At 40.1% G+C, this 15,922-nt stretch overlaps 1 protein-coding gene across 4 annotated transcripts in view; it reads right to left on the bottom strand.

Annotated features, from left to right (window-relative positions):
- The window catches only part of PDE4B (phosphodiesterase 4B), a 404,634-nt gene that overhangs the window by 22,210 nt on the left and 366,502 nt on the right, over positions 1–15,922 (bottom strand). For all 4 annotated transcript variants that reach the window (XM_048861443.2, XM_075131780.1, XM_048861444.2 and 1 more), the window contains one exon: positions 15,319–15,431. In XM_048861443.2, the coding sequence (XP_048717400.2) occupies positions 15,319–15,431 (113 nt within the window). The remainder of the gene's footprint in view (positions 1–15,318; positions 15,432–15,922) is intronic.

Here is a 15,922-nt window from a genome sequence, read left to right on the forward strand (position 1 = left end):
TTTTACCACGTAATGCCAGCATGGTAGGAGTTTAAGCATTATTTGGTTGGACTCCTTATCCTTACCATCTCTTTATCTTTATGTTTACCTCTAGACAATCTGTCCACCTGTACCGATGTGTTCTCCAGACAGTAATGGGTTAGTTCATAAAACGTTCGACCAGTTTAACTACTGAAGGTCAGATGGGTCCTCCATAGTTGGTTTAGACAGACAACCATTCCTGCAAATGTCCAAATCCGATTCCCCGTGGCGAATGAATAGCACCAAGGAACCCACTAATCAGAGTATAGCAAGAATCATCAACAATTGGGTGGGCTAGAAGTGAAAGTAAAAGCACTGAAGATAGATCAGCTAACTGGCTACCACCCACAGCCTGCTTATGGAGAGAAACAGATCAACACCTTCAGAGCACAGTGTCTGAAAATGCGGGTAAGCAAAAACGTGTGCATTTTTCACTTTAAAAGTGACTGGAGGCAGGGAGACTGTCACATGGCTTTAGGCAACTTTATGTGGTGTGACAGTGTCACCGGTCTCTGGCACATGATCAGTTCACTCAGGAATATGTCATAAGATCCCGGCAAGGGGAAGGTGTGAATGATGCTTGATGTGAAGGTCAGGAATCCCAGGGCTGTGGGCATGCTGGGGAATTACTTTCAATTACTAAAGCTCATTTAAGATTCATGTCAGCTGAGCGAGGTTAATGTCTCTTGATCCAAAATCAAGGAACTACCAAGCCAAAACTTGTTTTTTTTTTAATAATTATAAACAGAAAAATAAGGAATTAATGCACACACACCTATCTGTGTAATCACAAGGAACAGTAAAGCTCTCATAAAAGAGACGAGTTCTGACTATCTCAGTGCTTGAAAACTACATATTCACATTGGCCATAATCCAGCAAAGCATTTCAGCACATGCTTAGCTTTAAGCATGGAAGTAGTCCCATAGACTTCAAGCGTCAAGTTAAGCATGTTTTGAAGGATTTTACTGGACCAGGGCCTTTGTCTATACAAACGAACCACCACAATCAGGTGATTGTAAAAATGATTTTCAAACAAAGTTGTGTCAACTGGATTTGATAGTAGTTTGTACATATCCAGAATCGTGTATTACAGCTGAGGAGCTTAAAGCACTATGTAGACATTAAAAAATGTAGCCTGGCACCACGGCTACCATAATGTAGAAAAGTACTAACCCTAACCCTAACCCTAAGGTATTATCATCCCCATTTTGCAGATGGGAGCTGAGGCACAAAATGATTAAAGGACTTGCCCAAGGTCACATAGGATGTCTATAGTAGAGAGGGGATAGAACCCAGATCTTTTGACTCTAATCTCTGAACTTTAACAACAAAACCATGCCTTTCCTCTGTTCACTCAGCTTTAAGTGAGCAAATTCCACAGTCTTCTTCAGGCTTATAATCAGCACCTTTACATGACTGGTGAGCAGTACCGTAACACTGCTAAAAACATTAACATGATCAAGTCCAGCCATGACAATTATCATCCTCGTTACACACAGGGGATTACTCATGTGTACTATCTGAACACAGCTGGAATATGAATTTATTCATAGAATTTCCTCAATAATGTGACATTGTTAAAAATGTACAGCCCGGTGAGGCATGAGGAGGACATTAAATAACACTTAGAAGCAATTACTACATATATAAACTGTTTGTTTTCTAGGACTCTGGATTTTTCTTGAGCTTCACTTGATGTCAAATGTTCCAGAGAGATTCTACTGTATGCCATTTGTGTGTAGTACCAATAGGGAGAATGCATGTTGCTTCCTCTGCACAGATCAAGGAATGATGTTATGTTAAAATCTCTACAGTGACTTCTTAGCTAAACCAATCTGACAGCAAAGGGTAAAACCAACAGAATGTACACAAGCAATGAGAAAATGCCAATGGTTTTGTGTACTGTATGTTTTGTACAGCATGGTACACATTTCAAAGAACTAGTGAATGAATTTAGAGTTAATGCTGCATCCCTGTAATCAATAATAACAATACTTTGCATTTATACAGTGCCTTTCATCTGATCATCTCTATATATTTTAGAGAGGAAGGCATTATCATCCCCATTTTACAGATGGGAACTGAGCCATGGTGAGGTTAAGTGACTTGGCCATGGTCACACAGGGAATCAGTGTCAGGAATAGAACTTGGGTCTTCCTTTTCCATATCCCATGCCTGATCAGCAGATCGTGCAATTCAAGGGTAGATTTTAAAAAAGGAATACATGTTATTTTAATAGAAGTAAAATAATGAAGAAAAGCCTACGGATCCCAAACAAACATGAAGAATACCTGACCTTCTGAACAACAGTGTTCTGAAAACGTCTGGACAGTGATGAGAAAAAGCAATCAGGTTGTGTGGAGTTTTCTTGTAATGACTAGAAAAGTAATTTCAACCAAATTAGCTCAGCCAGACGTTAAATCATTCCTTGATTGATACTGGAACCACTTTTGAAGTATTCACTGGGGCATTTGAGCCCCAGTTTCTTATCAGAGTCTTTGTTGTTGTTGGTAATTCTTTTCATTATAATTCATTTAATACTCTCCGATGTTATTTTCACAGATAAAGGAAAACTAAAGATGTTTCACTATCTAAAATGCAAATCTTTGCTTCATTCCTAGCCCTGTTAATGCTGACATATTGCTTCTACAATATAGGTGTGTGGTTTCCTTTCCTTTAAGGACAGGTTGGAAACTGCCCTAGGGAAATTTTTATGCAAGTGTACCAGTCCAAAAGCCCAAGGGGCGCAGGCTCTGGAAAGGCTGTGTAGGAGAACTTCACTTCTCCAGCACTGGTGCACTGTCATACTGCCACTTTACAGTGCTGAAACTTGCAGCACTCAGAGGGGGTGTTTTTTCATTCAAGCAACTACTTAAAAAAGAATTATTTCATGGCAGACTTGTCTACACAATTTTATTATGATGATTTAAAAATCAATAATAAATTCAAAGCACAATTCCTAAAGAAAAAGTTGCCATAAATCAGTTAAGTGTTTCCTCCCTTAAAGTGATCAATCACTCTGATCTAGATAGACTAATGTTAATGTTTTACTGGTAAAATTTGCTGTCCCCCTTCAAGGATCAGAACCATGAAGCGTGTGTGTATTTCTAGCTCATTTCCAGAAAACTGAAAATGAAAACATGCAAACACATAATAAAAAAGCTGGAACACTGCAAGAATCAGAACCTGCCTTGAAGAAAGAAAGCAAGTTTCTGGATCATTTCCAGACAATTGAAAGCTGAAATATGCAAATGTATAATAACAGGGCTGGAACAAGATCTTGCATAGTGAACGTACTGTGAATTATCATTGCTTAGAAGAGAGTCTGAATTTCCCTATTCACATGCTAGGCATGGGGCTCATGTTACTCACCTCCTGAGAATTGGGTGGGTCTAACAAAAAAAAACCCTATCAACTGATGTTGAAGAAAAAAGTAAGGTCATGGCGAAACCACCATTTTGACTTCCCTGAAAATAAATGTGTCATGTGTTTATAAGGTGCACATGCATGAGAGTCTGCTAGCACATTAAGAAAGTACATGCCATTCCTGCAGGGCTAAATCTGCTTAAAGGCTTCCTCCCGTTGAAGACAAGTCCTATAAAACATCTACTGCCTATGAATACAAATGGCAGATGCATTCGGTCAGTGCTTTCATAGCTGATTGGTATCATACAGGATTTTTGTTGGAATATTAGCATTTCTTTTTATTAGCATAAAAGCAAAAGCATCGATAAGATTTATAATTGCATGCTGTGTATCATTAGAAAGAATACACTGAATATTTGTACAGATAAAACACAATGTTAATATAGCACAACAGGTTGTTTGATTATAAACTTCAGTTTTATTTGGGTGGATGTTCGGGTCAGTTTCTGTTTCATCTGAATCATTTTGCCCTTCCCTATCTGTAAAAACACTTGTTTCGGGACAATGAATATAAACAACCAGAGCTTGCTTCAGCCTGTTAGCGTAGTGCTTTATGTTAGTTACCTGCCTTATTAACTTACCACAAAAACCTTTGACAGGATGTCTGACGCCAAAATTATTTATCTGCCAAAATCTACTAAAGCCTGATTTCCCAGTAAGACAAGAGTCCAACAAGAATCCCTCATGATAGCTCAAATGAAGATTACTATCTATTGTGTTATCTATAGTATCCATCCGTGGTAAGTGCTTTCTACCATGTAAAAGGTAACACAGAACACAACTGAGCATTTCTCAGTAGAATGGGTGTTTTATAAGAACATATTTGACATGGTCATGTGTTCTAACCAAAAGCATGATCCTGCACCCATTGAACTGAATAGCAAAATTCACCCTGACTTCAGTGACAACAAGATTAGGCCAAAAATTAACAGCAATTTGGAGGGAATTAATTAAAGTTGTCTAATCTCACTTCAATATGATAAGTTTAGATTAAAATTTTAAATGGGAAAAGTGCATTTTTCTACTACAGACTAAACAGCTTGCTTTCCAAAGGCATTTTAAGAGTGTTCCACAGGTGTAAAATGTTTTCTGAAATTAACTAGAAGCTTGGCTCAGAAAATGAAAAACAAAGATCAGGAAAAAAAAGAAAGATGAGTACCAGTCTGAACTGAATGACAGGAAGCAACAGCAAAATATAATTAGATGACTAAAGCAAGCAGACTACAGGCATAAAATGTCTTAATTAAAGAAAGGCCTGATACAACTTACAATATCTATGGTCTGGAGAGAAACCAATGCTCCAGAAGGCGGAAGGTCTTATACCAAAATCTTTGATCAGTCATACCTATGCAAGCACGTTGACAAAGCCACTGGTGCCAAAGGAAGCTGACCAGTGTAGCAGAAAGAGCCCACGATAGAAACCACAAACCAAATAATCACTCCCGCTCTTCATTAGCTATTTATGAAGCTGCCCATGTGGAGAGGATGGTGCATGCTAGTGAATTCCCCGCCTCCCACACTGCACTGCTCTCAAATCTCAGGACCTTTAATCCCTAAACCTGCAGCAGTGAAAATGGAATATAGTTGGGGTCTTAATGCTTGATAGCCAGAGTGTTCTCGCCTCCCTCAGCTGCCAATTAACGTATGTATTCAGGCTTCATGGCTCTTTTCGTTCTCTCATTAAACAGTGCATTTAGACAGGAAGGAGCTTAAAGCTTTTCTCCAAAGTCACTCCCAAGAGCCGGACTGGGGAAAACTGGCACTTATCTTTTAGGTGATTTTGCCTCAGTTGGATCCTACATCTTTAGACAGAAGACCAAGAGGCAAATGTGTTTATCATTTAACAAAGGGAGTGTGAGAGTGAGAAAGCTACTGTTGTTTAATGGGTATACCTAGAATTTAAATTAAATTGAAATCTGTGATTCATATCCTGCAGTCTTTATTTAAGCAACTTCACAGGGCTTTCACAAGGCAGGAAAACTAGCTCTGGGAAATTAAAATAATTCTGAACCCTGAAATGGCTTTTCCTAGATGTGCATAATGAGAAAAACTCTGGCAACTCTTAAACAGCAAAAGTCTGTTTGCTTTATAAGATGAAGCATAAAGTGTAAATAGAGTCCAGTAAGACGTGGCTTTGTATCTCTTAAAATGCTGTATGAAAAACAGTGGCAGCTGGTCCTCCCAACATGAAAATGCACCTAATACTGCCATCTAAAAACATATGGAATGTCCTAATGAATGTAAATACATTGTAATGAAAAATCATTCTAACACAGGCAAATAATTTGCGGAATATTTGTGTGTGTGCAGTGTTTTCCCAGCTGTGCTACAAGAGCAATAAGTTTGTTTGTTTTTTTTAACTATACAGCAGAGGCCCACTAGTCAGAGCAGTCTCTCTCTAAGGCATTCTATTTGAGCGTGCCTCACAAACTGTCTCCATTTTCCTTTTGATAACCCAACAGCACTATGATTCATGTATGCCCTACTGAGAGCTAGCTTGGGACTTCCATGTGAGAAGGGAACCCAAAGGACAGAACATGTGTGAAGAGTTGGCATTGATTAGCAGTGTGTTTGTGAATGTGATGAAGAACGAAACTCCTAACACTGCTAAATTCCATATTTGGCTGCACAATAAGCTCAAACAAAGAGTCAGAAAAAGTACACAATACCAGAAAGAGTATCAACATTACCACGAACTGGAGAGGGAGACAGACGGAGAGGAAGAATATTGTTCAAAGATTCCTACTTGAAACAAAGAACAAATCCCTAAATACTATTAAGTTTCCTGAACATTTCTCTCTTTTTTAAAATGTTCATTTTGCTTCTTTTCCCCCTCATTTTTCTGAGCGTTATCACTGTCTTGCTTATTTTAAACAGGCAAACTGAAATGGAAGTTTTGATGAAGAGTTTAGAGGGGCCTGTCTCTCTCACACATATTGGGCAAGTCAGGAGTACCTCCATTGAAGCCAATTGACTTACACTGTATAAAATTGTTGTGAGATCAGAATCAGGGCTTAGAGTTGGGCCCAAGCTGGACCAGGAACTGAACTTTTCCAAAGATCAAAGATCCCTCCTTTTCTAAAGGCAAAAGTACTACTAATCACAGCGCCCCCAAAATCAAAGATTTTGCTCTCAGAAATTACACAAATCCTTACTGATACTATTCATGTCCAGTTACCTCACTTCATTCCCATTCAGGCAAGGCCTCTCGTCTTTTAACAATTATTCACTTTTTAGCCCTGCCCTCAAATAATTATTCACTTTTTGAACCTGCCCTTGAGCAATTATTTACTTAAGCCACACCCTAAAACAGCATGACTGAAATGTCTGAGAATGAAGAAGTTCAAAATGGTCAAGCCACCACAAAAAGGTCAAACCGCCACAAAAGCCAGATTTTTTTTTAAAAGGTTAGATGATGCCTAATGGGCACTGGCCTGTGTTGGAGACAGTGGGGAGTCATACCAACAAAGGAGGTCTCCTGGGGATTGAGGATGTTATTTGGAAACTGGCTAGGCTTTAGTGCTGGCAAGGCTAAAGCATCAGATTGTCAAACTTACATACGGAGTATTAAATAAGTACAACTGTTCCTCTAGACTGTTAACACTGTATTTGTGAGGCAGAATAATCAATTTTGATTATAATTATTCATTTCAGAGAACAAAGGAGCAAGGGAAGAGGATTTCAGGGTATGGACAAGCTGGATTAACTCTCCGGTGGGCCCCCGGGGCTATTAGATTTTGTGGGGCTCCCTCCTTTTTCCTGGGAGGGAGTTTGGTGCAGGAGGGGGTTGGAGCAGGGGATTGGGGTGCAGGAGGGGGTGCAAGTTGTAGGCTCCGGCTGGGAGGGGCTTACTACGCTCTCAGCCAGCAGCACAGCAGGGCTCAGGCAGGCTGCCTGCCTGCCAGCCATAGCCCCACGCTGCTCCAAGAAGCGGCTGGCTCCTAGCGCATCTCTGCAACCCCTTGTGGGGAGGGGGACAGCGTGTCTCCCTGCTCTGCCCACACGTGCCACCCCCCTAGCTCCCACTGTCTGGTTTCCAGCCAATGGGAGCTGTGAGGACCGTGCTGGGGCAGGGGCAGCATGTGGAACTGCCTCCCTTCCCGCCAGGGGCCGCAGAGATGTGCCAGCTGCTTCCGGGAGCGGCATGGGGCCACAGCAGGCAGGCAGTCTGCCTGAACGCCCCTTTTGGAGGCCTGGAGATCACTGCCTGTGATTTATTTTGCGGAGCCCCCCTTGAGCCGGGGCCCTGGGCTGCAGCCCCTAAAGCCCATGCCTTAATCTGACCCTGGGTATGGAGGGGTGAAGTAGATTGTTAAAACTGATGACAGTCTATTTTCATAGTACATATCTGATAATGATCTGAATTCTGTGACTACTTCTTCTCTATGTAGTCGCAAAAAGAAAAGGAGGACTTGTGGCACCTTAGAGACTAACCAATTTATTTGAGCATGAGCTTTCGTGAGCTACAGCTCACTTCATCGGATGCATACCGTGGAAACTGCAGCAGACATTATATACACACAGAGATCATGAAACAATACCTCCTCCCACCCCACTGTCCTGCTGGTAATAAATAGCTTATCTAAAGTGGGCCATTTCCAGCACAAGTTGGGCCATTTCCAGCACAAATCCAGGTTTTCTCACCCTCCACCCCCCCACACACAAACTCACTCTCCTGCTGGTAATAGCCCATCCAAAGTGACAACTCTCTTCACAATGTGCATGATAATCAAGGTGGGCCATTTCCTGCACAAATCCAGGTTCTCTCACCCCCTCACCCCCTGTATGCATCCGATGAAGTGAGCTGTAGCTCACAAAAGCTCATGCTCAAATAAATTGGTTAGTCTCTAAGGTGCCACAAGTACTCCTTTTCTTTTTGCGACTACAGACTAACACGGCTGTTACTCTGAAACATCTCTATGTAGTGTAAACAAGAGACAGGTCAGACCCAATCCCCTTGAACATCCCTGAACTTTGAGAGGGTCTAGACCAGTGGTTCTCAACCAGGAGTACATGTAGCCCTGGGCGTATTAGGTCTTTCATCTAGATATTTGTCTAGTTTTACAACTGGCTACATAAAAAGCACTAGGGAAGTCAGTACAAACTAAAATTTCATACAGACAATGACTTGTTTATACTGCTCTATATATTATACACTGAAATGTAAGTACAATTTATATTCCAATTGATTTATAATTGTATGCTAAAAATGAGATAGTAGGCAATTTGTCAGTAATAGCATGCTGTGACACTTCTGTATTTTTATGTGTGATTTTGTAAGCAAGTAGTTTTTAAGTGAGGTGAAACTTGAGGTATGCAAGACAAATCAGACTCCTGCTAGGTAGGTAATGATTTTTGCATACACACACACAGGTTTGGGTCAACTGCAGTTTTGTTTCAGTAATTTTTTAAATGTTTTGTTTTGGTTTTGACCATTTTTTAAAACTCTAAGTAGCTTAATTTTTAAATGAAAACTTGTTATGAACCAGAAAACCAGATTTTTTTCTTTTGAAAATGTCAAAATATTTTGTTTCCACAATTTCAAAACTTTTTTTAGTTGAAAAAAATAATTGAAAATTATCCATTCCCGTGGGGGGAAAAATCCATTTTGACAAATCAGCATTTCTGACAAAAAAAGTTTTGTTGAAAACTTTGTTCAAAAGCTAGATCTCAGATGTAATGTTTGCAATTTGCACTACTATCTTCAGAAAATGTAATGCCTATTTTCCTGTACTAGATGAAGGCATTCTTTCTAAGCCTGAATAAGAGGACTGAAGTTCAAACATACATCAAATGAATAGCCCCCACCCTCAGGTATAAACAGCCTCTATCACATTTTGCATCAAGCATAATGATTTAACAACTCAAGCTAATTCCAAAAACTGTAAATTCAAGAATCACCTAACAGCACTAGGGTATGTTTGCATCATACTTTACAAGGGCGCCATGCATTTCAGAATGCATTTTATATCTTTAATTATAATTACAGTACCCTTCTAATGACTGTTGAAGATCAGCTAACTTGCACTTCATGAGTTCTCCCAAACGCTTAGTTACTGTCTTTGTTTCCGTAATGAACAGCTGCAGCTGATAGAAGGGAATACCAAACAACCCATCAGGAACTGATGTGCGGAATTCCATGAATCATACCTACTTAACTCTGCTTATAAAAACAAAAGACATGGAAGTCTCTTTGTCTTGCTAACTGTTGGTTAACTTTACAAGCCTTTCTTTGTAAGCCAATTGGCTATTTTAAAGCATATTAAACAAAGGAAGTTACAGTAAAGTAACCCAAAGACTAAACAGTTTGGCACCAGTTAAGGGAAACATCACGTACGAAGTGGGCAAGATTGAGTGCTGGCAGACTCACAAAACAAATGCAAATGTGGAAGCTGTGCAGCAAGGCACATAGACCCTTGGCATGCTGCCCTGAGCAATGTTCAACTTCTTGATGTGGACTGCCAGAGTTTACATTACTGTCCTCAGATTTATTTAGCCACTGTCTCCTTATAGTTAGGTGTGGGCTTGCTAGTCTCGCTCCCTCTCTGTTTTTGTTTTGTTTTGTTTGATTGGAACACCCTTTGAAATAGTGGTGAAGTGGAAGAGTCATGTTTATGCCAGGGGCTCTTGCAAAATAACAAAGACAGTGGTTTGGTGAGCTGTCTCACTAGCAAATACATATGTATAAAGTGATGGTCAAAATTATTATCTGCCTGCATGATTTAATTCTGCTCTTTACGCCCACTTCTCCTGGAGACTTCTTTAACAGCTGACATTTCTAAATCCAGGTGAGACAAATTGCAAGGAGTTATATTACAGTACTTCTAGCAGCACTGAGCCATATTGTCAGTGTTAAGGCTCCCTTAATTTCCATCACATTACAGGCATAACAAAGTTTCAAAGTTGGTGTGTCAACAAGGAAGACTCTGTGATGTTACCAAAGTACGTATATACAAAATTCAAAAGGTTTCTGCAAAAAATGAATGACATTATTCATACAGCTCACTGGGAACTTTTGGATGACATGTTTTTTGTTGGAAAATGCCGAGTTGTCAAAATGGAAACTTTTCATGGAAACATATTGGTTCCAGCAACACTTTCATTGGGAAGGTTTCTCAGGTTCAGGGTCGAATTTCTGGCCTAGAGCAGGGTGAGGATAGCCAATATCCAAGTGGTTAGGGCAATTCAATCACCAGGGTGTGGTAGACAGGCTCAAGTCCCTGCTCTCCCTGGTTCAGACTAGGGACTGGAAACTCAGTCTCCCACATGTGAACCCCTAACCACCAGGCTAATGGCTATTCTGCGCTGGGGCGCTCACGGATTTTGACCAGAAATTCCATCCTGGGCCTGAAGAACCTTCCCAAAACCAATAGAGAAGGTGCTCTGCCTGATTCAAAGCAGGGACTTGAACATGAATCTCCCACATCCAGGTGCTATAGAGTCAGTAAGTCTTTCTCTGGCCCAGAGACTATTTAATTAGACAAAGCGGAGCTCTAATAGAATAGATTGAGACAGTGGATAGTCTAAAGCCTGGTGGTTAAGACTCTTGTCCTGGGTGTGGGAGACTGAGGTTCAGGTCTTTCTCCTCTGATCCCTGGAGCGTAACTTAGCTATTCTGTGGTAGTCTCGTGCACTCTCACTTTTTTGGGAAAAAATCTGGAAGGAACAGAATCAGTTGTCAAAACCTTTTTTGGTGAAACAGATTTTACTTTCCAGCCAGCCTTTATCATCTATCAACTGCAAGTTGCACAATCTGGGTACAGAGGCTCGGAATACTGGCTTCATAAACTGCTGTGCGTTTCAGGGGATCCTGCACTTATAAGTGGATAGTCTCTGTGATGTAAAAGGTCTTTTGAAAACCATCTTATGACCTTAAGGCCTTAGAAAACCATCAAGGTGGGACTTGGAGAACTAGAGGACAGATCGTTGGTCAGTTGGGGAATTATTTATCCCCTGCTTTATGATTTGGGGATGCACCGAGCCTGTGTCTACCAACCTTGCTCCGTAGAGCCCATATGCTCTCGGGGCCTGTGATTCTGCCTCTATGAAAGATGAGTCTGTAGACAGCTGCATAATGCCACATGCAACATTAGGGGACTGCTATATCAGGAGGCCCATGACTCACAAACCTCCAGAGACGACTCAGTATCTGCCTAGGCAGTGAACTGGATAGGCCACTAAATGCAGAATGATAGTCATATCTTAAAAGAAAGTAAAAATGTACAATACATATTAACATTTAATATCTACAGACCACTAAGGGTAATTTAGCTTTATTTCACTCAAAGCTGAAACGATAAAACTGTCTTGTTAGTATTTTACATAAATAATTAACTCCATCTTTGCAGTATTCCGTACATTCCTAGATGCTTAGTTTAGGGAATCCATAGGGAATGAGGCCAGTGCTCAGGGGCAATGACTAAGGCAATGTGGAATAGATGTGTGGTCATTTTCTTCAGTGTTGCTCTCTTTCTAATTTTGGAATGTTAATAATTTCTAAAAAAAAAAAATCAGATTTCCCATTTCCCAAAACCGCCACTATGTTTGGCATGATAGGTAGTCTGCTTCCCGGAGGCTTTGGTGTGGAATAGCAAGGGGTCTGGAGTATTTGGAGGTCAGGATTAAGTACGACGGTAAAGACGTGCTGTAAAGTCTTTACCTAGTGAGAGTGTACTCAGAAGACAGAAAAGGAGTACTTGTGGCACCTTAGAGACTAACCAATTTATTTGAGCATGAGCTTTCGTGAGCTACAGCTCACTTCATCAGATGCATCTGATGAAGTGAGCTGTAGCTCACGAAAGCTCATGCTCAAATAAATTGGTTAGTCTCTAAGGTGCCACAAGTACTCCTTTTCTTTTTGCGAATACAGACTAACACGGCTGTTACTCTGAAACCTGTCAGAAGACAGAGCTTGCCTGTAATGGTTCTATGCTGGGCTCAAGCCTGTGCTTTACAGCCTCAATAAAAGCTGAGGGTGGTTAGCACCTAGCAGGATCGGGCCCTCAGTTTCCTTGAGTAATTAATTTACATTGTTGGCAGACCCATGTGCCAACTCTTTATGACCAGGATGCTGTGCTTTCCTCCCCAGAAAATGCTTTTTGTACAAGAGCTCTGAAAACCACACTGCAAACATGTATTCAGAGATCCTCCCTCTCTGTCTGCTGTTGTTGCAACTCTGTACTTTTAAAACTACGTCTGTCAGGAAGGAGACAGGAAATTCGAGTCACACTTGCAACAGCTGTGCCATGCCTACTATCATTCTCAAATGACGTAGTTTGGCTTTAGTGGCACAGGGCCAGGAACTCAGCAATAGCAGAGGTCAGGAAGATAGGTCACTGTTTATACTGTTCTTGCACTTGGGATCGTGTTGAGTCTATTTGCTTTCTTCCTCTCTATACTGTTTCTCTTTCCGTTCTTCTTTAATAATGTGGAGCCTAAGCATCCTGTTTTCAAAACACCTCACTGTTTTGTTGCTTACCAGTACCCTACTTAAAAGCTTTTGATTCAAGCAAGACAGTCTACTCAGATACTTTAAGAGATTAAAAATGTTCATTAATTTGTTGTAAAATTTTCTGATTGTTTCTAAACAGTCTTTCAGGTTTACTTCCAGTTGAACTGTTTTTAGACTGCACAGCACACTTGAAATAATTTTACTGTGTGCCATGAAAAACTGTTTGCCATGATCGCACAAGATCAAGAGACATTTATCACCAACTCGTTTAGATGTTTGTTACCATGGCAAGGAAAAAAAGAATAAGCTTCAAACCATTTCATGTTATTCTTTCATAGCTGGAAATGACTCTTGGAATCTGACCAGAACACGTACAAACACATTTTAGTTCAAGTATATGAATGAGCCAAGTTTAAAGAAAGTTGAATCTAACCAATGAACACTAACATTGCACATAGTAAAATCATAATTTTTAACAATTACACAATGGCTGAATTACTTAATCAGAGCTTTTCACCTGTAAGAGTCCAAATGTGGGAAAAAAATGTCAAAATCGGGATAGTTCTGCCCCATGTGCGAGGCCCTATTTTCTTAGCAGGCTAAAGCCTTGCTAATGGTTAGATCTGTTTCTCAAGCAAACTGATAAAAATTATATTCTTTTCTTGCAAGCTAACCCTGTTAAAACTTCTATTACTTTCTATGCCCTGGCATGCTGTAGTAAGAACTAGTGGAGCAGAAGGAAGTTTGAAATGACCTGTGATTAATTTCTTTAACATATTCCATAGAACCTCAATTTCTGATTCAGCATTTCTGGCGTAATTTATTTCCAGTTAGGAAAAGAAGAATAACCCTGGATTTGTGTGGCACAAACGTAAAACTGGGTCTAATCATGAGGGCTAATGCAAAGGTATGAAGGTAACACACGATGTCTAATATCTTTGTAAGAGATAGAGCACACACATTTCAGAAACCATATGGATTTGCTTCATCAGGTTGATGGGTTTAAATATTGCAAAAAAGCATAAGCATAAATATTGAATCTGGAGCAGCAATACTTGTGACTTTGAGATCTTGTGCACTTAGACTGTGCTGCTGGGTGCAAAAGCATTTTGCACTGCCCTCAGCAGGAGATCTGCTCAGATGCCAGTCAAGTGCTCATTTGGGCAATGGCTAGGAGCATTGCAGAGGTGGTGCCTGTAGCCCCAGGGAGTGCCTTGTGTCAATCAACAATAACCACTCTAGCCAATTAAGGACTGACTTTGATGGGTTCTTAATAGAATCACATTTGCTCACAGAGTAGTTCTCTCTATCTGGAAAGGTTGGAGGCTGGAAGCAGAAGCTCAGGGTTGGAGGGAGTGGTGGTTTTAAAGGATTATTTTGAGGGGTATTCAGGGATTCTGCTGTATTTTTCCCCTTTATATCTTTTCTGTATTTTTCTTCTGAACCTTCCCCCCGCCTACATTCTGCATAAAGTTTAGTTTGGGATTTTTCTTTTCAAATGATTTTAGCATATTTTTACTCCTTGTATGAAAACTCAAATTCTCCTGCATCTCTCTCTCCCCCCACCCCCCGCCCCAAAGCAGCCCTTTAATGAAAACACTCTTACATATGTCCCAGTGTTATGGTACTGCACCCTAATCATGTACTGAATATAAAATGCTGTCAACTCATACCATAATATTAAAAACACAAACCAAATGCTTCGAGAAAGAGACAGTTGCAGTAAAACAGTATCCCATAATGTTTAGAGTTTGCCATTATTATTGAAAAGCCAAGTTAATTTCCCCAACCTGATCATTTGTTACAAGTTACACACTTTTCAGTGGGTGCCTTTGGTCGTATTTTTTCCACGGAGAACAGCTGTAATTGACACCTTGTAAATTTTCTGATAGATAAATATCATTGTAATGATGTGGTTTTACTACATTGTAACATATTATAATTCTGAATCTACCGAATGCAAAATGTTTTCCTGGTTCTGCTTTTCTATGACAAATTTTCTCCAACTTATAAATTACTTTGTAAATAACATTTGTATTTACCATGCTTTCTACTTCTACCTGTATAAAAATGTACGTAAGGTCCACTGGAACATATCACCAAATCAAGGATTAATTTCACAGTGTAAATATATTCTGCTTGAGAATTTATGCTATCGTTTACCATTTGCAGTTTAATTCTTGCAATAGCATAAGGATACAGATAGTTCAAAGCATTTAAAGTTCACATCCTTAACATAAAGTATTAGGAAAAAGTACCAACAGTGTTTAAATGAACTTTGTCAGATATTGCACTGTGCATGCTTGTCTGCTGGTGGACACAATCACATACAGCAACACTTTTTCATCTTACATTACAGCACTTATTCTTGTTATTTTCAGCCTTTGACATTTTAGGAAGAAGTTATCCCATCGCTTACCTTGTTAGATGCCATCTCACTGACTGATCGGTAGGTCTGAATGGTTTCAAGTTGATCTAAACACCAGTCTAATTCTTCCAGAGTTTCCATTGCTAATTTTTGATAAGATTCTTCTGCAAATAAACACACAGACATGTAGTTAGGCTTGAGTGGCTGCAGACTTTCCATGGTGGAGTCACCGACACAGCTGGACGCAGCACTACTGTAGGTGGTACAATGCTCCTTCATCATGCGGTCTGGGTACTTCTGCTCCGCGCTCCAGGAGGAGAACAAATCAACGTACGTCCTTCCTGTGAATGGCTGTCGGTTTTTTTTTTTTTTTTTTGGCTTTGAAGATGAGATGTCGGTAATACATCAACAAACTTCCTCTAAAAAGGGGGTGTGGGAGGAATGCTCTCTGACAGACTCATCTGCATGTATGTGGATTAAGATTGCACGGTAATAAAAGCAGTTCCTTGTAAGCAAGTTTTTTTCCCCCTCCTCCTAAGCATTACTCATCACAGCGTTTCTTGTCTAAGTGACTTGCTTCAGTTACTTTTTCTCAGAAGAAACAAGCTGCGCTCTTTTCAAGTAAAATGAAAAAGAAAGCAGTAATTGGCAGTAA

Source organism: Caretta caretta, chromosome 8, assembly GCF_965140235.1.
Source record: "Caretta caretta isolate rCarCar2 chromosome 8, rCarCar1.hap1, whole genome shotgun sequence".
NCBI lineage: Eukaryota > Metazoa > Chordata > Testudines > Cheloniidae > Caretta > Caretta caretta.